The sequence below is a fragment of the Halichoerus grypus genome, chromosome 2 (assembly GCF_964656455.1).
Source record: "Halichoerus grypus chromosome 2, mHalGry1.hap1.1, whole genome shotgun sequence".
NCBI classification, from domain to species: domain Eukaryota; kingdom Metazoa; phylum Chordata; class Mammalia; order Carnivora; family Phocidae; genus Halichoerus; species Halichoerus grypus.
The window spans coordinates 164,078,705-164,101,648 of NC_135713.1; the positions used below are offsets into that span (position 1 = coordinate 164,078,705).

Here is a 22,944-nt window from a genome sequence, read left to right on the forward strand (position 1 = left end):
GGAAGCTTTACTGTCCTGGGATGATCTTGGCAGGCCAGGAATGAGGTTTTTTAGTGGGGGGGGGGGGGTGTTTAATTCCAGTATAGTTAACATACAATATTATATTAGTCTCAGGTGTACAATATAGTGATTCAGCAGTTCTATACGTTACTTGGTGCTCATCATGACAAATGTAGTCTTAATCCCCTTCACCTATTTGTGTTTGTTTGTTTTCCTACTTAGATGTAGGAAGAGATTTCTAAAGCATCATAAGGGGAAAAAACCCCACATGACTCTCTTCATGGCTTCATGGTGTGACTGGCCCCTCTCACTGTATGGGAGGAGGGGAGATTGGCGCTCTGTTGCTATCTTGTGGCATATACTTGGCTGGACAGAAGTGGGGGAATTCTGGGAGCTGCCTCAGGCACTGGGTGTCTAGAGTGTTTGAGTAAGTGTCTCAAGCACACTGTCTGGAAAGGTGACAGGACCTGCATTAGGCAACTGATTCTCTAAATTCCTTTTCCTCTCTGGTTAGGATTTAAAAAACTCCCCCTAATCAATTTCAACTTTGCATAGATGGACACTTGCCCACCAGATTGCTGCCATGGATGCAGTTTTGTACCCTAGCTTTTTGGGTAAGATTTTCTGGCAGTTGCCAACCATAGATAACATTTGCCACCAGTACCTCCCTTCTCACAAGAGCTTAAAATACTTTAACTGGTCCCTCTTTAGAGCTGTTCTTCTTTCTGACCTTATTTCTCACAGGGTTGCTATGGATGTGTGGTCGATGCTGGCTGATTTCTGTAACATATTGACTGCGGTGAATCAGTCTGAGGTGCCACTGTACAAGGACCCGGACGATGACCTCACCCTTCTTATCCTGGAAGAGGATCGGCTTCTCTCGGGCTTTGTCCCCTTGCTGGCTGCCCCTCAGGACCCCTGCTACGTGGAGAAAACCTCGGATAAGGTCAGCCCCAGGCCAAACATCCCTCCCCATTCACCCCTCCTCTTAATTCTCCAGACTTTTTTTATTCTTGGGAAGTTTTCTGTGCAAACGGAACATGATTAAGTCATTGAGAAGGGTGTTAAGGGAAAATATCGACCTTTTAGCCGCTGACATCCAGCTCTGTGTCCTGAAAAAAAGCCCTCTCGACTTCCTTTGGTGTGTGTGTGTGCTCGCTGGCATGTTGTGTATACGATCATTTCCTCACTTGTTTAAATAGTGCAGCTTGTGTTGGCAGCGCTCTCCCTCAGCTCCAAATGGTTTGCATCATGCTTGAAGCACCCTCCTTCCTCCCCCCTCTCCTCCTTCCCCCCAGCCACAAAACTCTGCGCTAGGAAAACAGCCAGGGCTTTTTCCCTTCTCTGAGGAGGAGAGTGATAAATAGGTGACTAGAGAGAAGCAGACACCATGTGTTAACTTACAAAAAAAGCTTTTAGGAATATGAAGCATTCCCCGCTGCCTGGTTTCTATTTTTCTTCCTCTAAGGACTGTGTTTTAACCTGAACGTTTTTCTGGTCTGTTTATAGAAAACAAAGCTCGTTGCCTGTTGCCCTGGTGGGGACTGTGGAACTCTTAGTCTCTGCTTAACAGTTGGGTCTTTGGCCAGGTGTGGAGGGTAGGGCAGTCTGCTCTGCTTCATATTCCCATGTAGCAGTTGCTAGGGTGGGGAAGTAGCACCCACACACCCCGGGAACAAAGTCTCCTGTGCTGAGCTGGGGAACCCTGTGTCTGACCTCTCTGTGGAGCTGTTAACATCATATCCCCTGGGGAGGCCTTTGGGGAAGAGGCCACAAATGGCTTCTTAGGTGGAAGCCTTTTGACCTAGATGAAGTATATAGACAGACATAGGTAGATGGCTTTTTTTTTTTTTTTAAGATTTATTTATATGTTTTAGGGAGAGAGAGAGCACATGCTAGCAGGGGGAAGGGGCAGAGGCAGAGGGAGAGGGAGAGAGAATCCTCACGCAGACTCCCGCTGAGCATAAAACTGAACACGGGACTTGATCCCAGGACCCTGAGATCATGACCTGAGCTGAAATCAAGAGCCAGCCGTCTAACTAACTGAGCCACCCAGGCGCCCCAGGTAGATGTTTTTTAAAAAAAAAGTCAGATAGTAAAAACTAAATCCCAGCCATAAACTGCAAATATGAAAGAGATTGTATTGAATAAAAAATATTGCTATATTGAAGATTTAAAATGTTTAAACTTGTTCTTAGTAGAAAAGAGTTAATATGTTCATTAGACAAGTAAAAAAAAAATTTAGCCACAGTCCTTTTACCTAGTGGTAACATCACTGTTATTTTTGCTAATCATAATCATATTTAACTACTGGTATACACACTTTCTTAAATATAAAACTGAGAGTCGTCATACAGACTGCAATCTGCTTTTTTAATGTATTCTTATATGGAATCATTTTTTTAAAAAGATATTTATTTATTTATTTATTTGAGATAGAGAGAGGAGAACAAGTGGGAGGGGCAGAGGGAGAGGGAAATAGAATCTCAAGCAGACTCCATGCCAAGCACGGAGTCCAACATGGGGCTTGATCTCAGGACCCTGAGATCATGACCTGAACCAAAATCTAGATTCGGATGCTTAACTGACTGAGCCACCCCGGCATCCTATATGGAATAATTTTTGATTATCACTTTGTATTCTTTTGTATGCCAAGATTTCTTTAACAAGTCTTTGCTTTATTGAACCGAGGGACTCTTCTCAATTTTTGCACTACTGTAAACAGTGATGTAATTCCTTATAGCAGAATTTTTGCATAGATTCCCCTTGGTTAAACATATTGACTTATCAAAAACTCTTCCTCTTTGGATGTGTTTAATGACTAATAGGGATCTTGGGAATGTGAGAGCCTCTCTCTCCTAAGAGGAATACTCATTTTATGTTTTTCCAATGAAAAGTTGGAGTGAAATCCTGCTCTTCTAGTGTCAGAAGGGGATAATAATGGGGAATTATAGTATGTGAGGCTGAGGATAACTCATACAGTGTTTACGTGTTGTGGAAAATGGTCAGTTAGAAGAGAAACTGGATAAGCATGGCTTGGGCCAGGGGATCCTAGTACTGTTCCTCTGCGACCACAAGGTGAGTTTGACTCTGGAGGGTACTTCTGGGAGTCAGCTCCTGGCTTAGCTGCCTTTTGGTGCAGAACAAGGAAGGAGTCCTGACCAGCTTCATACTTCCTAACCCCTGTCTCCTCATCAGCTCTCCCGGCGGTAGTGTCAGTATGATACGTGTATGTGACACGGCATATGGCACGCTGCAGCATATGATAAGTATATGATGCGGCCAGAGAAGGATACGGAGCCAGCAGCCCATGCCCTCAGCCTGTAGTGCTGGTTCACAGGCTACCCCAGGGCAGCTGCAGCTCATGGCAGCTCGAGACTAAGGTAGGTCTCCGCCTCGAGGACCGTGAGATAGGTATGTCAAACCTAACATCTCCAGATCCATATTCTCCCCTAAACCTGGTCTTTCTTTATTCTTCCCATCTTGGTAGATAGCAGCTTTGACTTTGGGTAGCTTATATCAAAATTCTTGGGGTTATTCTTGGCTACTCTCTTTTTCTCACACCTTCATATCTAATTCATCAGCTGTTCATGTCTTCTTTACCTTCAAAATAAATGCAGATACAACTCTTTCTTACCACCCCACCCTGGATCAGCTCATTGCATGCCTTCTGACTGGTTTCTCTGGTTCCTCCTTCCTCCTACTCCCCAGTCTGTTTTCAGCACAAGTGGAATGATCTTTTTAAAACATCAATAAGATCATGTCACTTCTTTTTCAGAACTTTCTGATGGCTGCTTCTCTCACTTAGAGTAAAAGCCAAAGTTTTAACAACAGCCAAAGTTTTAACAACATCCTGCAACACTCTCAGTGATATGACACCACCTCTACCCACCCTTAACTCTGACCTCAGCTCCTACTGCTCTCCTCCTACCCAATATGCTCTAGTCACATTTGCATCCTTGCTGTTCTTCACACAAGCCAAGCACTCATGTCTGAGGGTCTTTGCACTTGCTTCCCCCTTAACCTAGAACACTGTGTCCCCAGAGAGCTGTGTGGCTCTCTCACTCCCTTCTAAATGTCACCTTGTTAGAAGGGTCTTCCCTAGCTACTCTGTATAACGTGTTCCCTTCCTTTTCTTTTTATTCTGCTTTATTCTCCATTGCAGAGAAAAATAACATCTTTTCAATATCTGTCATGTATTGGTCCCTGGATTAGGTACTTCTATATAGTATTTAACTAAGTTCTCCCAATAAGCCTGCCAAGTAGGTATTAGTACCTTTGTTCTTTTGTTGTTGTTGTTGTTATTTTTTTTTTTTTTTAAGATTTTATTTATTTGACAGAGAGACACAGCGAGAGAGGGAACACAAGCAGGGGGAGTGGGAGAGGGAGAAGCAGGCTCCCTGCCGAGCACGGAGCCTGATGCGGGGCTCGATCCCAGGACCCTGGGATCACGACCCGAGCTGAAGGCAGACGCTTAACGACTGAGCCACCGGGGTGCCCCTGTTGTTGTTATTTTTGAAAGAGGTGACTGAGGTTCCAGAGAAGAGTGAAAAAATGATGATAAAGTCCTATGGGTCATCTCCATGGCTGACCTAGAATATTAGTATGGACCTGTCAGGGAGAATCTTTAGGAACTTTGGCCTTTTAGAAATCTGAAAAAGATAGATATTTTCTCCAGCTTTTAGTGTTCAGTACCAAGAAATGTAAAATATGTCAAGGACTTGTCAGTAGCAGCAACATGTGCAATTTCAGTGCTGGTCCAGATTGGTCACATGTTTGGTCCCACCTTGATGCCCATTCAACAGGCATTTACTGAGCATGTCTGTATTACACTGTCTTGCACACACAACAAGAGAGATCCAGACTTGTAAGGCAAACATCGTAGTTGGGAGGCAGTTTGTGGCATGTACAAACATGAGAAGCAATGTAAGTTAAGTTGAACCTGTAATTAAGGAGGAACTCTTGAAATCTTGTTGAGCTGGTAGTATTCCAATGAAGGCATTGCTTAAGGAGCACTGATTTGGCATTAACATATCATTGTATTTCCTGAGCATGTTCTATGGAACTCTAGTTTTATAGGTTCTTAATTGTTAGGTGAAAGAAAAAGAGTTTCGTGATTATATAAGTTATGTTAATGTTAAGTAGGGATGCCTGGGTGGCTCAGTTGGCTGGGCATCCTTCTCTTGATTTCAGCTCAGGTCATGATCTCAGGGTCGTGAGATTGAGCCCTGCATCATTGAGCTCCCTGCTCAGTGGGGAGTCTGCTTTTCTCTCTCTTCCCCTCTCCTTCTGCCCCTCACCCCGACTCATGTGTGCTCACTCGATCTCTCTCTCTAAAAATAAAAAAAAAAGTAATGTTAAACAGAATCCAATACTGCAAGACTTACTGGAGCTTTTAATATAGTGTACTGTGAGAATAGCCTTTGCAATCTTTCCCAAACTTGCTTCACCCTTGATCTTTTTGATTTATTGAACATCTTGCAGGACTAGTATTCAGCTTAAAAAAAAAAAAGGTAAAAAAAAAAACCTGGGTATGTGATGAACAAGAGGTAAGAAAACAGGTTGCTATTGGAATTATCCAGAAGAAAAATAAAGAGTACAGCAATAGAGTGGAGCTGGTTACATTCTGAGAGAAACATCACAGATGTTGAAACCAATTAGAGCCAGCCAGGGCAAAGAAAGTGATCTTAGGTTCATTGTGTGGCTGCTTGACATCTGAATTCAGAAGGTTAAGTGATTTACTTACCCAAGGTCATGTAGCTCATCAGGAAGTATAGGATTAGAACCCTTCCTTTTCTGTAGTACTTTAAAACCTCATGTTCTGGGACTCCTGGCTGGCTCAGTTGGTATAGCATTGATTGATTCATTCATTCTTTAATTCTTTCCTTCCTTCCTTCCTTCCAGAGAGGGAGGGGAGGAGTGGCAGAGGGAGAGGAAGAGAGAGAATTTCAAGCAGACTCCCCGCTGAACATGGAGCCTGACTCAGTGATCAATGCAGGAATCGAACTCATGACCCTGAGATCATGACCTGAGCTGAAATCAAGAGTCAGACTCTTAACCAACTGAGCCACTCAGGTGCCCCAGGCATGCAGCTCTTGATCTCAAGGTCATGAGTTCGAGCCCGGTGTTGGGCATAGGGTTTACTTAAGAAAAATTAAAAAATAAATTTTTAAACCCCTCATGTTCTAATGATTTGATGTCTAGGATTTGCTTCAGAATAATTTGTGAATAGAAGTATGAATGAAAAAAAAGGCCAAATATTGATCATTATTACATCTGAATAATGGGTGGGTTAAGTTCATTATAGTATTCTACTTTTGTATATGTATGAAATTTTCTATAATAACTTGTGGTTAAAATAGAGCCATCCTGAAAGGAAGCAAAACAAATAAAATTCCGTGTCTTTTTTGCCGCATTATAGTGCATAAGTGATTGAAAAAGTAATTGGACTGTAATAATAATGGAGTTAAGCTCTTGCAGTCACTAATCGTGTTCCAGGCACTGCGCTAAACTCATGTACATGCATTTTCTCGTTGAAACCCCAACAACCCTATACACAGGAGAAATGATGAAAAGGAAACTGTTTCAGGAGAAAGATGTTCAGTTCATGTTGTGCCTTAGTCAATGTAAAAAAAAGCTTAATTATCGTCTTCAAAATCTGTGCATGTGACTGTATAGCTCTAGGTGATACTAACCAAGGACCTATATATAGTCTTTCCTTAAGCTCTAAAGAACTTTTCTAAAGCTCTAGTTATTTAATGGTACTAATGCATTTATGTCATAAATAGATGTAAGCAGTGCTTATTCTAGCATCCCCAGGTAGATTTTTTTTTGTAGTTTTCTTTGTCTTCCTCTCCATATTGTCTGACCAAGAACTAAGTGAAGAACTTTGCAATACAATGGTGGGGCCGCTACTGTAAGTCACATTATATAAGTCAGTGTTTTAAGTCTGACATCATATCCCATTCATTCTTATAGGCATCTTTGCTTTCTGTCTGGATGTAGGATCCTAGGAAACTTTGCCATTCTTAAATAGTTGTTGAGGTTAAAGATGGGGCTTAAATTGTCCAACTTTTGGAACTCCTGGCTTGTCTGCTTATTTATTTGTTAAATGACATTTTTGGAGTGTTGTTTGTTGTATACATAATTACCCCCAAAATGTTTTAAATGGAAAATATAGAAAATCACAAAAAATAAAAGTCACCTGCAAACTACCACCTAAAATTAACCGGTGTTAATAGCATAGTTTATGTCCTTCCAGTCTTTTCCCCCCATGCTATATGTGTATACTTATTCTTTTCTTTTCATAAAATTAGACCATACAGGATATGCTTTGTTCTTGTTTTATGTTTTTTATATACTTATATATATAGTGTATAAGATATACATACTATATATATGTATGTATATGTATACGTGTGCACATGCATACATACATATGTATATGTATGTACACACATACATGTAGTTTTGGGGGAAATATTGCCTTTGTTCTTTGGTGGTCTGGAAAATATTTAAGTCCTACCAGTGACTAATTTATTAAAAAACAGACGTTGATCCTCTATTCTCAAAGTATCAACATCAAGAATAGAAAAAAAGCCAAAACTATTGACTCATATTTAAGATATAAAATTAGGACTGCTTACAAATATATATTTTCTTTTTCACACAATTGCATGTTGTTTCTAAATTTACAATAATTATTTAGAATTAATTTTATATTAAGTGTTTTCCATGCTCACCATCATACTCTATGGCTTTCCCATTCTTGTTTTTTTTTTTTTAAGATTGTTATTTGTTTGTCAGAGAGAGAGAGAGAGCACAAGCAGGGGGAGCAGCAGACAGAGAGAGAAGCAGACTCCCCATTGAGCAGGGAGCCCGATATGGGACTCGATCCCAGGACCCTGGGACCATGACCTGAGCCGAAGGCAGACGCTTAACCCACTGAGCTACCCGGGCATCCCGGCTTTCCCATTTTTATTATGTCCTTTGATTCATCTGTTATTCAAATCCAACACTGAAGAATATTTTCATCAAAGATGACGTGGATGCCTTTTAAAAAATTAAAGTGACTTTTAGGGGCGCCTGGGTGGCTCAGTCGTTAAGCGTCTGCCTTCGGCTCAGGTCATGATCCCAGGGTCCTGGGATCGAGCCCCACATCGGGCTCCCTGCTCAGCGGGGAGCCTGCTTCTCCCTCTCCCACTCCCCTTGCTTGTGTTCCCTCTCTCACTGTGTCTCTCTCTGTCAAAACATAAATAAAATCTTAAAAAAAAATCAAAGTGACTTTTATAAAATATAGTAGTAATATACATACTCATGCGAAAGAATCAAATAATTCACAAGAATATATACAGTCAAAAACCACCCGCCAGGAGTAACTGCTGTTAACAATTTGATACTTACCTTTTTAGACTACTTCTGTACTGACTGAAACATGTTTATACATGTATATACCTAAATGATCAAAATGATAGTGTGGTATACATTCTTTTCCTTACTTTGCTCTTTTCATTGAATGATCCACCAAGGACATTCTTCATGACTACTTCTGAACGCTTGCATTTTGAAATTGTTCTTATTTTGCCCTTGCACATGAATGGCAACTTAGCTTAAGGTCAACATTTTTTTCCCCTTAAAACTATAGATATTGGGCGCCTGGGTGGCTCAGTTGGTTAAGCGACTGCCTTCGGCTCGGGTCATGATCCTGGAGTCACAGGATCGAGTCCCGCATCGGGCTCCCTGCTCGGCAGGGAGTCTGCTTCTCCCTCTGACCCTCCCCCCTCTCATGCTCTCTCTCTCTCATTCTCTCTCTCAAATAAATAAATAAAATCTTTAAAAAAAAAAAAACTATAGGTATTATCCCATTGCATTAACGGTTAGGAAAACTTGGAGAAAAGTCTGACTTTTCTTCCTTTGAAGGCAAACTCTTTTTTTGGTCCAAAGTGGGTAACTTACAACTTTTTGTAATCTTGAATTTCAAATTGTATGAGGATTTGTTTAGATGTTGGACCAGAAAAGTTTTCATCTCTTATGTCCTTGATTGTTAATGTTCTGTTTGTTCTATTCTTTTCTTCACTGTCTTCTACATCTCTTTTTCTGTCATCATTTTAATCTCTTTTTGCTTTGCCTCTGCATTGTCAGAGAGCTTCTCAAGTTTATCTTCTCTGGAATTGATTGAGATTTTTAGAATGCTTATTTTACCTTTTACTGCTTCTAATTCAGTTTTTAAGTCTGCTATTGTATTGTATGTTTCCTTACATTACTTCCCTATGTTATCCTGGAACCGTTATATTTTTGCCCACCTTTTATCCAGGTCCCTTTTATCTGTCTTTGTTTTGTTCTTTTTCTTTTATCATACCTCACAGTGTCTATGATTTTAAAAATTCAGTTTTAAGACTGTCTTCCTCATTTGACATTCCCCACACTCCCTGCAAATATGCTTTGTTTCTCTATCTCCTTGTGTGCTGTGTTCTCCCTTTTTTATGTTGCAGACCTTTTTCATAGGCCCCAACTTGGATTTCTACCATCTGATTCTGGCCAGTTACATTTCTTTGAACAAAGAAAGGTTTCCTCAGGTCTGATATCTGCTCCAAAATAGGTTATGTAGATTCTCATGGGATTCCTCCTTTGTCTACAAATACTATTTAAAATTTCCTTCTCAAGTCTACAGCTGGTATAAGTTTGTATTACCAAGTCACAACCCTGGAGGGAGTGGGGAGGAGGCCAGGTGGTATGCAATCTTAATAAATGAATTTATTTTCTACATTTGCTAGTCTGTGTATAGTGGAGCTACTACACCAGAGCTAGTTTCCTGTGTCTGATCTCTATTTCACATAAATGATACGACAATTTCCGACCTCCTCACTGGAGCTGTGGCCTACCATGTCAAGAGGAAATTCTACTCTCTGGCCGAAGGCAGACGCTTCTCTTTATTTAAAGATTTATTTAAAGATTTATTTATTTATTTTGAGAGAGAGAGAGAGCACAAGAGGAGGGCCAGAGGGAGAGAGAATCCCCAGCAGACTCTGCACTGAGCTCAGAGCCCAACATGGGGCTCTGTCTCACAACCCTGAGATCATGACCTGAGCTGAAACCAAGAGTCGGACACTTAACCAACTGTGCCTGCCACCCAGGTGCCCCTGGCCACTTCTCATTTAGTACGGTAGTTTACCCCTGAAATGCTGATTGTGAGTGCTACTGATTTGTAGCAATGAAAAAGTTTCCGAGTGGTGTTCTGCATCTGCCCTATGTCCTCACACTTTGTGGTAGACAGAATAATGGCCCCTTAAAGATGGTCCACATCTTAATTCCTGAGACCTGTTGAATGTTACCTTGCAAGGCAAAGGTGCCTTTGCAGATGTGATTAAGTTAAGGAAGGATCTTGAGATGGGAAGATGATCCTAGATTGCCCAGGTGTGATTAATGTAATCACAAGGGTCCTTATAAGAAGGCAGGAGTGTCAAGAGTGAGAAAAAGCTGTGATGATGGAACTAGAGGTCCCAGTGAGAGAAATTTGGAGATAGTATGTGCTGGCCTTGAAGATAAGGGGAAGGACCATGAGCCAAAGAATGCGGGTGGCCTCTAGATGCTAAAAAAGACAAGGAAGCACAGAGCCTCCCACAGAGGCTCCAAGAACACTATCAACACCTTGTCAACTGACAAAACTGACAACACTCTGTGAACACCTTGATTGTAGGATTTCTGATCTTTAGAACTATAAGGTAATAAATTGAATTCTTTTAAGCCATTAAATTTGTAGTAATTTGTTACAGCACCAATAGTTAACTAATACACCCTTCCAAACTGGAGAATTTTGCCAGGCTCTTTATTGTTTACTTCTCTTGCTGCTTTCTTTTTCTTTTTTAACTTTTTAAGTTATGAAATGTACATATGGAAATGCATTAAACAAAAAGACCTGTCACAAAATGAGGAACTATATAACCACCAAGCAGGTCAAGAAATGGGTGGTAATTACCAGTTGCATTCAGTTTATGTTGGGGGTCCTAGCCAGTACAGTAAGACAAGAAAAAGAAATAAAGTATCAAAAAGATGACTGGAGGGGCACCTGGGTGGCTCATTTGGTTAGGCATCTATCTGCCTTCGGCGCAGGTCATGATCCCAGGGTCCTGGGATTGAGCCCCACATCCACCTCCCTGATCGGCTTGAAGCCTGCTTCTCCCTCTCCCACTCCCCCTGCTTGTGTTCCCTCTCTCGCTGTGTCTCTCTCTGTCAAATAAATAAATAAAATCTTAAAAGAAAAAAAAGCTTTTGTGCTTACTGTTACTACATTTCTTATAAACTGCCTTGTATTCGTTGCCCATTTTACTATTAGAATGCTCATCCATTTTTTTCTTAATGATTTGTGATGGATTTTTTTTTATTTTTTTAAAGATTTATTTATTTTAGAGAGAGAGTGCGTGGGTGAGCCGGGGGAGGGGCAGAGGGAGAGAGAATCTCAAGCAGACTCCCCTCTGAGCGTGGAGCCTGATGCAGTGCTTGATCCCAGGACCCTGAGATCATGACCTGAGCTGAAATCAAGAGTCAGATGCTTAACCAACTGAGCCACCCAGGTGCCCCTGTGATGGCTACTTATGAATAATTTTTTAATTTTCTTTGGTTGCCTTTGTACAAGAGGTGTTTTATTTTTATATTAAATGAGATGAGAACTTTTGAAAACTTGGGAGGGGTGCAACATTCTATGTTTTAGGTAATAAAAACATGGATGTTCCTTTGTCACCATGCTAGATAAGATCTTTTGTTTGTTTTCACCCTTTGAGTCAGTTTCTCCTCCCCATACTTCCCTATCAGTCCATAGATATCTAAAGAAAAACCATGTCCAGCCAGATATTTAGAAATGAACTGTGAACTCTATCTTTTCCTTTTCTGTTTTGCCTGTTTAGTGGAAGAAGCTCTTGGTACGGATATAAACTTAGTAAAAGTTATGTGGTGTTTTGAGAAGGCCTCTGGTTTCTATCTAGCAAATGTTATAAAAAATTTTTCGCCCTTCTCACTTGAAGTGCAGTAAATACCTTGATGGGCCGCTTTGTTTGATGATTCATTTCACCAGTGGCCCTTTGGCGCTGACCGTTTGTATTGTGTAGATTTCTCTGCCTACCTCACTGTTGCCCTCCCTCACCTTTTTTGTGCTCTCTCATACCTCTTTACTAATTGTTTATAAATTTATAAAATTACTGATTACTACTTCTGTTTACTCCAGTAGTTTCAGATTTATCAGTTACTGCCTGATTTATAAACCTAATTCCCCAAAGGGGCCTTGTGGAATTCCGTTATCTTTATGCTCATGCAATGCATAGGTCAATGACTAGGTGTTCTTTTTGTTCTAGGATAATAATTCTCATACTTTAGCATTCATCAGAATCACCTGGAGGCATTGTTAAAAAACCTGGTTGCTGGGCCCATCCCCCACTGGTTTTTGATTATTCGGGAGGGAGAGACAGAAAAAATTGCATTTCTAACAAGTCCCCAGGTGATGCTGATGGTTTGGGTTCCATACTTTGAGAACCACTGGTTTTAGGAATTTGGTGGCTGCCAGGGTTGTAGTCATCAGGTAAAGATTTTGGCTCAGGTAAAAATAATAAAGATTTCTGGTATAAATAGTCTTCCTCATTCTGTCTTTAACTTTGGAATGTAGGGCATATTACCGAAGAGTTCATATACTTTGCCTTCATGTTTGCCAGACAGGTTTCTAAGCTCTTCAGAAAGAAGTTATATTCAGAATGCTAAAAAATATGTTTTTCCAGAGTATATATGAAGAGTCACATGTCTGGATCTCTTTTCCCAAGAGGGCCCTGAGCAAAACATCTGACTTTTAATGAGTGTTTATCATGTGCTAGGTACTGTTTTAATGTTTACATTATCTCATTTAAATGTCACAGAAGCCCCGTGGGAATTTGAACTTTATGAAAGAACTTGCCCAGGATGACACAGGTAAGAATGAAGGAATCAAATCCAAGCAATCCAAGTTTAAAGCACACACTCTTAATTGAATATAAGTACAGTAGTAGAGTGGTTGAACAAATATTTCTTAGTATACCTCCAGTTCTCTTCTTAACTTTGACAGTTCTTTTATTTTCACTGGGAGCTTGATTTATCACCAGGAGCTTGGGAATTCTTTTTCTTTTTTTTAAAGATTTTATTTATTTATTTTGTCAGAGAGAGCACAAGCAGGAGGAACGGCAGGCAGAGCAGGCAGAGGGAGAAGCAGGCTCCACGCTGAGCAGGGAGCCCAATGTGGGACTCAGTCCCAAGACCGAAGGCACAGGCTGAACTGACTGAGCCACCCAGGTGTCCCGAGCTTGGGAATTCTTGACCTGGTTTAGGGAGATTATCTGATCTCCCATAATGGTTCTTGAGAATGAACAAAGAAGTAAAAGTTCATATGAGGGGAATGGATGCTTAGATTGAATTTATCTGCTGCTTTCTCTCTCGGTTGAATGTTCTTCACATCTTTGAATGCCCTGCAACCCAAAGATACCTGAGTGTCTAGAATATGAGTCTTTGGAGAGCGAACTTATTTTTGGGAAACCCTTGAGAGTGCTCTAAGAGGACTGAATTTATGCACAGGATGATCTACATCATTTCTTTTTTTTTTTTAAGATTTTATTTATTTATTTGGCAGAGAGAGACACAGTGAGAGAGGGAACACAAGCAGGGGGAGTGGGAGTGGGAGAAGCAGGCTTCCCGTGGAGCAGGGAGCCCAATGCGGGGCTCGATCCCAGGACCCTGGGATCATGACCTGAGCCGAAGGCAGACGCTTAACGACTGAGCCACCCAGGCACCCCTGACCTACATCATTTTGGAGGTGTGCCCAAGAGCAAAAAAATCTTAAGTGTAGTGGCAGTGCAACGTATAAGGACCAAAAAATCAGGACAATGCCTTGGGCTCCAGACTTTACAGGCAGGATTGCTTAGAGATGAAGAAGCACTCATGGAATTGGTTGATGGGGGTAACTGATACATAAAAACCTGAAGGTGAGTGATGGAAGTTTGCCTGCCTATCTGCAGATATACATAAAAACCATCTTTGGCTCAAGACTAAATAAATATGGGCCATAATAAAAAATAAAGTTGAGGGGTGCCGGGGTGGCTCAGTCAGTTAAGCGACTGCCTTTGGCTCAGCTCATGATCCTGGAGTCCTGGGATCAAGCCCCGCATAGGGCTCCCTGCTCAGCGGGGAGTCTGCTGCTCCCTCTGACCGTACCCCCTCTCATGCTCTCTCTCTCTCTCTTTCTCTGTCTCTCAAATAAATAAAATCTTAAAAAAAAAATAAAGTTGAAATGGGTAAGAGGAAGAAGTATGTTACCTAGAGAGAGGACTTAACTATTGACACAAATGTCTGCCTCCGTACTTCCTGTCCCACCCTTTATTTTCTTTAATGTAATTCTCATATATGTAAAAGAATATTATGTTTTTACTTTATAATTTTAGATACCTGAAAATAATCTATTTTAAAGTTAATACCTTTACTTTTATTAATCAACTTGTTGGTATATAATTTACATACAATAAAATCTTACATTTGAATGTATTGGTGGTATATATATACCTGAGTAATGACCACGCAATCAAGATACATAATGTTACCATCCCCCAAAATGTTCCTAAGTTCCCTTTTGCAGTTAATCTCCCCAGTCCCACTCCCCATCCTAGGCAACTACTGATCTAATTATTCTTTTTTTTTTTTAAAGATTTTATTTGTTTAGGGACATCTGAGTGGCTAAGTTGGTTAAGCATGTGCCTTTGGTCCAGGTCATGGTCCCAGGGTCCTGGGATTGAATCCCGCATGGGGCTCCTCGCTCAGCAGGGAGCCTGCTTCTCCCTCTGTCTGCCGTTCCCCCTGCTTGTGCTCTCTCTCTCTGTCTCTTTGACAAATAAATAAATAAAATCTTAAAAAAAAAAAAAGATTTATTCGAGAGAGAGCACCAGTGGGGCCGGGGGGGGGAGGGTTGTGCAGAGAGAGCGAGGGAGAAGCATACTCCCTGCTGATCAGGGAGCTCGACGTAAGGCTCAACCCCAGGATCATGACCTGAGCCAAAGGCAGATGCTGAAGCGACTGAGCCACCCAGACGCCCCTAATTATTCTTACTATAGATTAGTATTACCTATTTTAGAATTTCATATAAGTGGAATCATACAGTGTGTTCTTTCACTCAGCATGGTATCTGTGAGATTGATGCATGTTGTTGTGTTTTTCCATGGTTCATTCCTTTTATTGATGAGCAGTATTCCATTATATGGATATATTACAGTCTGTTTATCCATTCACTTTGGGTTTGGACATTTGGGTTTTTATTCTTTGGCTGTTTTGAATAAAGATGCTGTGAACATTAATGTACAAGTCTTTTTGAGGACATATGTTTTCATTTCTCTGGGGGTAAATAGCTGGAAGTAGAATTGCTCAGTCATATGATAAGTATATTGCTAACTTTAAAGAAACTACCAAACTATTTTCCAAAGTGATTGCACCATGTTATATTCCCACTAGCAATGCTTGAGAATTCTGGTTGTTACACATCCTTGCCAACATTTGGTATTTCTAGTCTTTAGAATTTTAGCCATTCTAGTAAAGTGTGAAGTGGTCTCATTTTAGTTTTATTGGCATTTGTGTAATTAATGATGAGCATCTTTTCTTGTGTTTATTAGCAATTTATAGGTCCTCATTTGGGAAATGTCCAAATCCACAGCCCATTTTCAAAATTTGGGATATTGATGTTTTCTTATAGAGTTGGTGAAAGGTCTTTGTATAATCTGGATACAAATCCTTGTCAGATATGTATCCTGTGAATATTTTCTCACAGTGTATGGCTAGCTTTTAAAATTTTTTTTAAGACAGAATCTTGAAAAGCAAATTTTTTAACTTTGATGAAATTTGGGTCTTTTAAATTTTCCTTTATGATTAGTGCTTTTTCTGTTTTAAGAAATCTTTGTTTTTGCCTTCTTAACTATACCCTTAAAAATTTTTTTCCCAATTGTTCTAGGGCTAATGATTTGCATCCTTACCTTTTCAGAATGTATTTTAAGGTCAGTATTGTACCTTTTTACACTTCACACCTATGCTTCCTGTTTCCTGCTTTACAAATGTGATCATCTTAAAATAGTGTAATTCCATTTATCCATTCCCTCTTGTTTAGTGCATTTGTCTTCTCTTTGGCTTTTAATATGGTATAAACCCTACCGTACCCTGTTATTATTTCTATTAAATAGTTATCTTTTAAGTAAATTACAAACAAAAAGAAAATACAAACTTTTATATTTATCTACTTATTTACTGGTGCTTTCCATGCTTTTCATTGTTTTCAGTAGATCTCAGTTTCCAGATGATAATCATTTCTCTTGAGCTTAAAGGACACAGCAGGTGGCTGGTGACAAATTCCTGTAGCTTTTGTTTATCTAAAAATGTCTCTTTCCCCACCACCACCCCCCTTTATCTTTGATTTTAAAAGATTTTTTTTAAAAACTGGATATAGAATTCTGGATTGAAGTTTTTTTCTTTCAGCATCTTCAAAATGTGTTTCTCTTATTATCTCGCACCCACTGTTTTCTCAGGAGAAATCAGCATTCATATGCCTCTCTGTATAATGTATCTTTTGGGGGAGTCTGCTTTGAATATTTTCTTTTTATCTGTGGTTTTCAGAAGTTTGATTGGGATGTGCAAAGGTGTAGTTCTTTTTACATTAATTCTGCTTGATGTTCACTGACCCTTTTGGCTCTGTAAGTTGGTGGTTTTCATCAAATTTGGGATATCTTCCAGAGATTATTCTTTTTTTCATACCCTACTTACCCTCTCTTCTCTTTCCAGAACTCTGATTATATATATGTTAGACATTTTTAAATAGTCCCACACATACGTGAGGCTCTGTTTATCTTTAGTATTTTTTTCTCTCAGATTACTTAGTTTCTATTTTTTTTTTAAGACTTATTTATTTTAGAGAGAGGGAGAGAGAGAGAATACATGAGTGGGAAGAGGGGAAGAAGGAGAGGGAGAGAATCCTAAGCAGACTTCTGGTGAGCGTGGAGCCGGCTCAGGGCTCCATCCCAGGACCCATGAGATCACCTTCTGAGCCAAAACCAAGAGTCAGACGCTCAACTGACTGAGCCACCCAGGTGCCCCCAGATAACTTAGTTTCTATTAATCTGTCTTTACGTTCATGGGCTCTTTCTTTGCCATTTTCAATATAATGTTTATCCAGTGAATTTTTTATTTCACTCTTTTGCTTTTCAGTTTAAGAATTTCTACTTGGGGGGCACCTGGGTGGCTCAGTCAGTTGAGTCTTGGACTCTTGGTTTCAGCTCTGGTTGTGATCTCAGGGTTGTGGGATTGAGCCCTGCGTAGGGCTCCGCACTCAGCGGAGTCTGCTTGAGATTCTCTCCCTCTCCCTCCCCGCTCTGCCCCTTCCCACGCATGCTCTCTCCATCTCTCTCTCTCTAAAATAAATAAATATCTTTAAAATAATCTCTCTAAAATAAATAAAATCTTTTTAAAAAAGAATTTCTAGGGTCACCTGGATGGCTCAGTGTTGGGCATCTGCCTTCAGCTCGGGTCATGATCCCAGGGTCCTGGGATCGAGCCCCTCGTCGGGCTCCCTGCTCCACAGGGAGCCTGCATCTCCCTCTCCCACTCCCCCTGCTTGTGTTCCCTCTCTCACTGTGTCTCTCTCTGTCAAGTAAATAGATAAAATCTTTAAAAAAAAAAAAAAAAAGGATTGCTACTTGATTCTTTTTTTATAATTTATTTTCCTCTGCTGATATTCCCTATTTGTTTACTCATTAAGGCTATAGTTCCCTTTAATTCTTTGAACATCTTTCTTATTAATATTTTGGATATATTTATAATAGCTGCTTTTAAAGTCTTTGCCTGTCAATCCCAACATGTGGGCCATTTCACATTTGATTTCTCTTGAATGTAGATTGCATTTTCCTGTTTCTTTTTTTTTTTTTTTTAAGATTATTTATTTATTTATTTGAGAGAGAGAATGAGATAGAGAGAGAGCATGAGAGGGGGGAGGGTCAGAGGGCGAAGCAGGCTCCCCGCTGAGCAAGGAGCCCGATGCGGGACTGGATCCCGGGACTCCAGGATCATGACCTGAGCTGAAGGCAGTGGCTTAACCAACTGAGCCACCCAGGCGCCCTTCCTGTTTCTTGTGTCTAATGATTTTTGTTTACAGTCAGTGGACACTGGATCATTTGTTAATTCTGGATCTTGTTACCTTCCTCTGGAGAGTATCTTTTTGTTTGTTTTTTTTAAAACTGGCAGTTAAATTTCTGCTTGATCATCTTGAACTTCTGTAGGCTTGGTTTTTATGTATTATGAGGGCAGCTACATAGAAACCTAGGATATTTCCCAAGCCCCAGTAACATGTCAACCTCCAAGCTCTGTCTCCCCTGCAGACTTTGTTTTAGGCTGGGTTTTTAGGATCTATGAATGCAGTTTAGATTAGCTCTCACTCTAGGGTGTGGCTCCTCTGGAGTCTCAGATGGTTGCTAAGGGGTGTTAACAAGGTGTTAAAACCTTCACTGTAGCAGTGTTGGAACTCCCAACTCCCCCATCCTGAGGCAGTGCTCTTTCCGCACCACTGCTGGATCTTTACTATCTCTTTCTGTTCCACTCTCAGCCCTGTAGCAGCTGCCTTTTGGTCAGCCTCTGGTGGTCTTGGCTGCATATGTACGCTCCAGCCTTTATCCCCTTGTTCACTGAAGATTCTCACATGTACTTTATGCCCTTTCTTTGTACAACTTCTTCCTGTCCATTTCCCTACTTGCTGATTCCATCCCCTTCAGCTACCTCAAATTCTGCCTCTGCCTCTTCCGCTCAACAGGAGCACCATAATTTCCTTGGGACTCAGCTTTCAGTGTCATGGCTGGAAAATTATCCCCAAGCAGAGGACTGAGTGATCATGGGTTCGTTTTATGAATTTCTCTTCTCTCAGAGAGCACAGTCTTTTTTTCTCTCATGAAAGGGGAACAAACTTTAATCATAAGAAAATATTTCTAGTGTTTTTCCCCAATTGTATTGAGAAATAATTGACATACATCATTGTATGTGTTTAAGAAAATGATGGTTTGATTTACATATATTTTTAAATTATTGCCACAATGAGTTTAGTTAACATCCATCATCTCATACAGATGCAATAAAAAAGCAAAGGAAAAAAATCTCTTGTGATATATCATACAGCAGTGTTAACTGTAGTCATCATGTTGTATATTACATCCCTAGTACTTGTCTTATAACGGGAACTTGGCACCTTTTGACCACCTTCCTCTAGTTTGCCCTCTCCCTACCCCCACCTCTGGTAACCACAAAACTATTTCTCAATGAGTTTGGTATTTTAGGAATCACGGTCTTGCACTGCCTGTTGTCCACTACCTACAAACAGTTACCTCAGATATTTTATAGCTGTTTATGGTGGGAGGACTAGTCCAGTACCACCTACTCCATCATGCTGAGAAACAGAAGATAGACTGTCTTTATTTGTTAATTACAGAAGTAATCTACTATCTGAAATATTAAAATCATACAGAACTGTAGAATATAAGAGTACCAGCCCCTCCTCCAAAATTTGCCTTTACTTTACTCTAGTAAAGTCTGCAGCTGATCTTCATCAGGAGGTGTCAGTCGCCATTAAAAGCAAAACAGGCAAAAACTGCTAATAACAGTCTGGTAACCATTCTTGCAGACATACATATACAGAATATTAACTTTTCTAATAAAAATGCATGTTGTGTATACATTACTCTTTTTTAGCTTTATATATATATACACACCTTGCAACTGTTTCTGAATCAGTATGTATAAATCTACACCAGTCTTTTTCAAGCTGCATCATATTCCATTGTTATAGATATAATCTATCCATCTTTTTTTTTTTTTAAGATTTTATTTATTTGAGAGAGAGAATGAGATAGAGAGAGCATGAGAGGGGGGAGGGTCAGAGCTCGGAGAAGCAGACTCCCCGCTGAGCAGGGAGCCCGATGCGGGACTCGATCCCGGGACTCCAAGATCATGACCTGAGCTGAAGGCAGTCGCTTAACCAACTGAGCCACCCAGGCGCCCCATCCATCTTTTTTTATTGAGGTATAATTGACACACAGTGTCCTCTTAGTTTCAGGTGTACATCATAGTGATTTGGTATTTTTATACATTGTGAAATCCCCATAAGTGTAGTTCATCTCTCACCATACAAAGTTATTACAACACTATTGACTATATTCCCTATGCTGTACTTTCATCCCTGTGACTTATTTAATAACTGGAAGTTTGTACCTCTTAATCCCCTTTACCCGTTTCACACACCTTCCCCCCAACCCCTCATCACTCTGGTAACCAACAGTTTGTTTCCTGTATCTGTGAGTTTGTTTCTGTTTTGTTTTTCATTTGTTTTGTTTTAGATTCCATATATAAGTAAAATCATACAGTAATTTGTCTTTCTCTCATTTCGCTATGGCAAGATTTCATTACACATGGCTGGATGATAATCCATTGTATACATACATCACACCTTCTTTATCCATTTATCTACTGATGGACACTTAGGTTGCTTCCATATTTTAGCTGTTGTAAATAATGCTGCAGTGAACATATAGGGTGCTTGTCTCTTCAAATTGATATTTTCATTTTCTTCAGATGAACACCCAGAAGTGGAATTGCTGGATTGTATGATAGTTCTATTTTTAATTTTTTGAGGAACCTCTGTAGTGGTTTCCATATTGGCTACACCAGTATACATTCCCACTATCTGTCTTTTAGGTGCTGTTTAGTTATGTCCAATTTTTATTATTACATACAGTACTAAAATGAACTTTCTTGTACTTAAATCCTTGTATATTTATAAGACTTGTTCTTTTAGAATAGATAGCTACAAGTGGAATTCCTTTATCAAAAGATACACAAATTTTACTGTTTTTACAAATACTGCCAAATTGCTCTCTGAGATGATTATACCAGTTTACACCCCCATGACGGTATCCAAGTGTCTGTTTCTTCATACTTTTACAAATACTATATATTATACCAATATTTTTAATTTCTGCTAATTTTCTGGGTTAAAAAATGCATCTCACTTTAACTTGAATTTGCTTACTAGTGGAATAAAGGATCTTTCTGTGTATTTACTGTCTGTTTATATTTCTTCCATTCTGACTTGCATGTTTATGGCCCTGCTCATTTTTATAATAATTGTTATATATTATTGATATGTAGGAGTTTGTAAACACTGTAGTTTTATTTTATTTTTTTAAGATTTTATTTATTCATTTGACAGTAAGAGACAGCTACAGAGGGAACACAAGCAGGGGGAGTGGGAGAGGGAGAAGCAGGCTTCCCGCCGAGCAGGGAGCCCAATGCAGGGCTTGATTCCAGGACCCTGGGATCATGACCTGAGCCGAAGGCAGCCGCTCAACCGACTGAGCCACCCAGGCGCCCCGATAGTTTTATTTTATATGTTGCAAATATTGTCTCCTGGTTTGTAGCTAGTATTATAATCTTTATATTTTTTACAGTGTACAACTTAAAATTTTTATGAAGTCACATCTGTCTTTTCCTGCATGACTTTTGGGTTTTCTTGTCATGCTTTCTTCATCTTTGTATACACCTATTAATCATTCTTGTTGATTGTTTAACTAGATTTCTCTAAAAAGAAAGGTTTGTGATTAATAAGACACACTGTGATTTACCCGGGCTTCCACTGGAATTTTGGCTGCAAAGTAGGGACTGCTACTTTTAAGTACTCCAGATATTCCAGAATAGCAACCACTTGGAACAAAGGCTTTTGAAGGTTCGATGTTTTCGTGGACAATTTTTTGTGATATCATTATTGTCAGTGACAGGAAAAATGAATCTTTAGCTGCCTAAGAGTAAATCCAAATGTTTCTTAACTACGAGTAAACTCAGAAATAACCAGATGAAATAATGTAAAACCTCATTTGTAGTGAATGCTTATCTAGCAGTAGATTTTTTTTCCCTCATGCACACAGCCCCCCTAAAGTGAAGAAGAGAAAAATGAGAAACTGTTCCTAATTCTAGAGTGCAGTGGAAAACGTGGTTTGCACATGTGCAGCAAGAAGCTTTGGAGGGTTGGAATTGCACAATGCGTGTAGGTTGAGCAATTGCTTAATAAGGCATCCACATTGGGGGGTGTCCTTTGCTCTTGTGCAATTAGGGAACTCCAGAGCTGCCTGAATAGGGGATTTCCTTTTATTTCTTACATGCCATTTTAAAAATTCACTTTTTCCTTTTTTTTCAATGTTCATTCTTTTTTTTTAATTGTTCTTTTGAATTCTTACTTATAGTTTTCTTCTTCCTTTTTTTTAAGGGAGGAGATTAATTAGCCACACAGCCACATGTCCCTACCTCTGTGATTAGAAATGAGCCTGGGCCGGGTCCCACAGACGGTGGGAGGATGGTTGCTGACGCTGTAAAGATTTCTGGTTCGGCTTCTCACAGCTGTGATACTCGGCTGGTTCAGAGTGTTTGAAACATGGGTTACTGATCAGCCTATATTCTGTTTTCTGAGTACTGGAATTTTGCAGGCTTTGTAATGAGTTTTCTGAGGTTTTTGCCTGTTTTGCTTTTAATGGCGACCGACACCTCCTGATGAAGATCAGCTGCAGACTTTACTAGAAAGTAGAGCCAAACTTTAGTACTTGTTTCTTTCTTGGCAAAAGAAACATCCTTGTTTTCTCCCTTCTTCCCTTTAGCTTGCTCAGTCATACTCATGTTAGATAGTACTTAGTAAGCATGCATCTGATTCTGATTCTCTTCCCCTTACCTTTGTGCTGGGGGTACTAGAATCTCTTTTCTCTCAACTTTGCTCTCTTCCAGAGGAACAGGAGAGGTAGTTGGGTCAGAGTGCCAGAAAAGCAGAAGTTAAGTATGTGGATTTCATAGCCGCATGTATGAGTGTTTGTGGGGCAGGGAACTTCTAAT

At 40.0% G+C, this 22,944-nt stretch overlaps 1 protein-coding gene across 5 annotated transcripts in view; it reads left to right on the plus strand.

Annotated features, from left to right (window-relative positions):
* Positions 1–22,944, plus strand: part of SMG6 (SMG6 nonsense mediated mRNA decay factor) — a 229,584-nt gene that overhangs the window by 114,156 nt on the left and 92,484 nt on the right. For 4 of the 5 annotated variants that reach the window (XM_036091094.2, XM_036091101.2, XM_078068061.1 and 1 more), the window contains one exon: positions 745–946. In XM_036091094.2, coding sequence (XP_035946987.2) covers positions 745–946 — 202 coding nt within the window. Of the gene's footprint in view, positions 1–744; positions 947–12,896; positions 12,949–22,944 lie in introns of all 5 variants that reach the window. The other variant, XM_078068060.1, reaches the window with a different exon arrangement.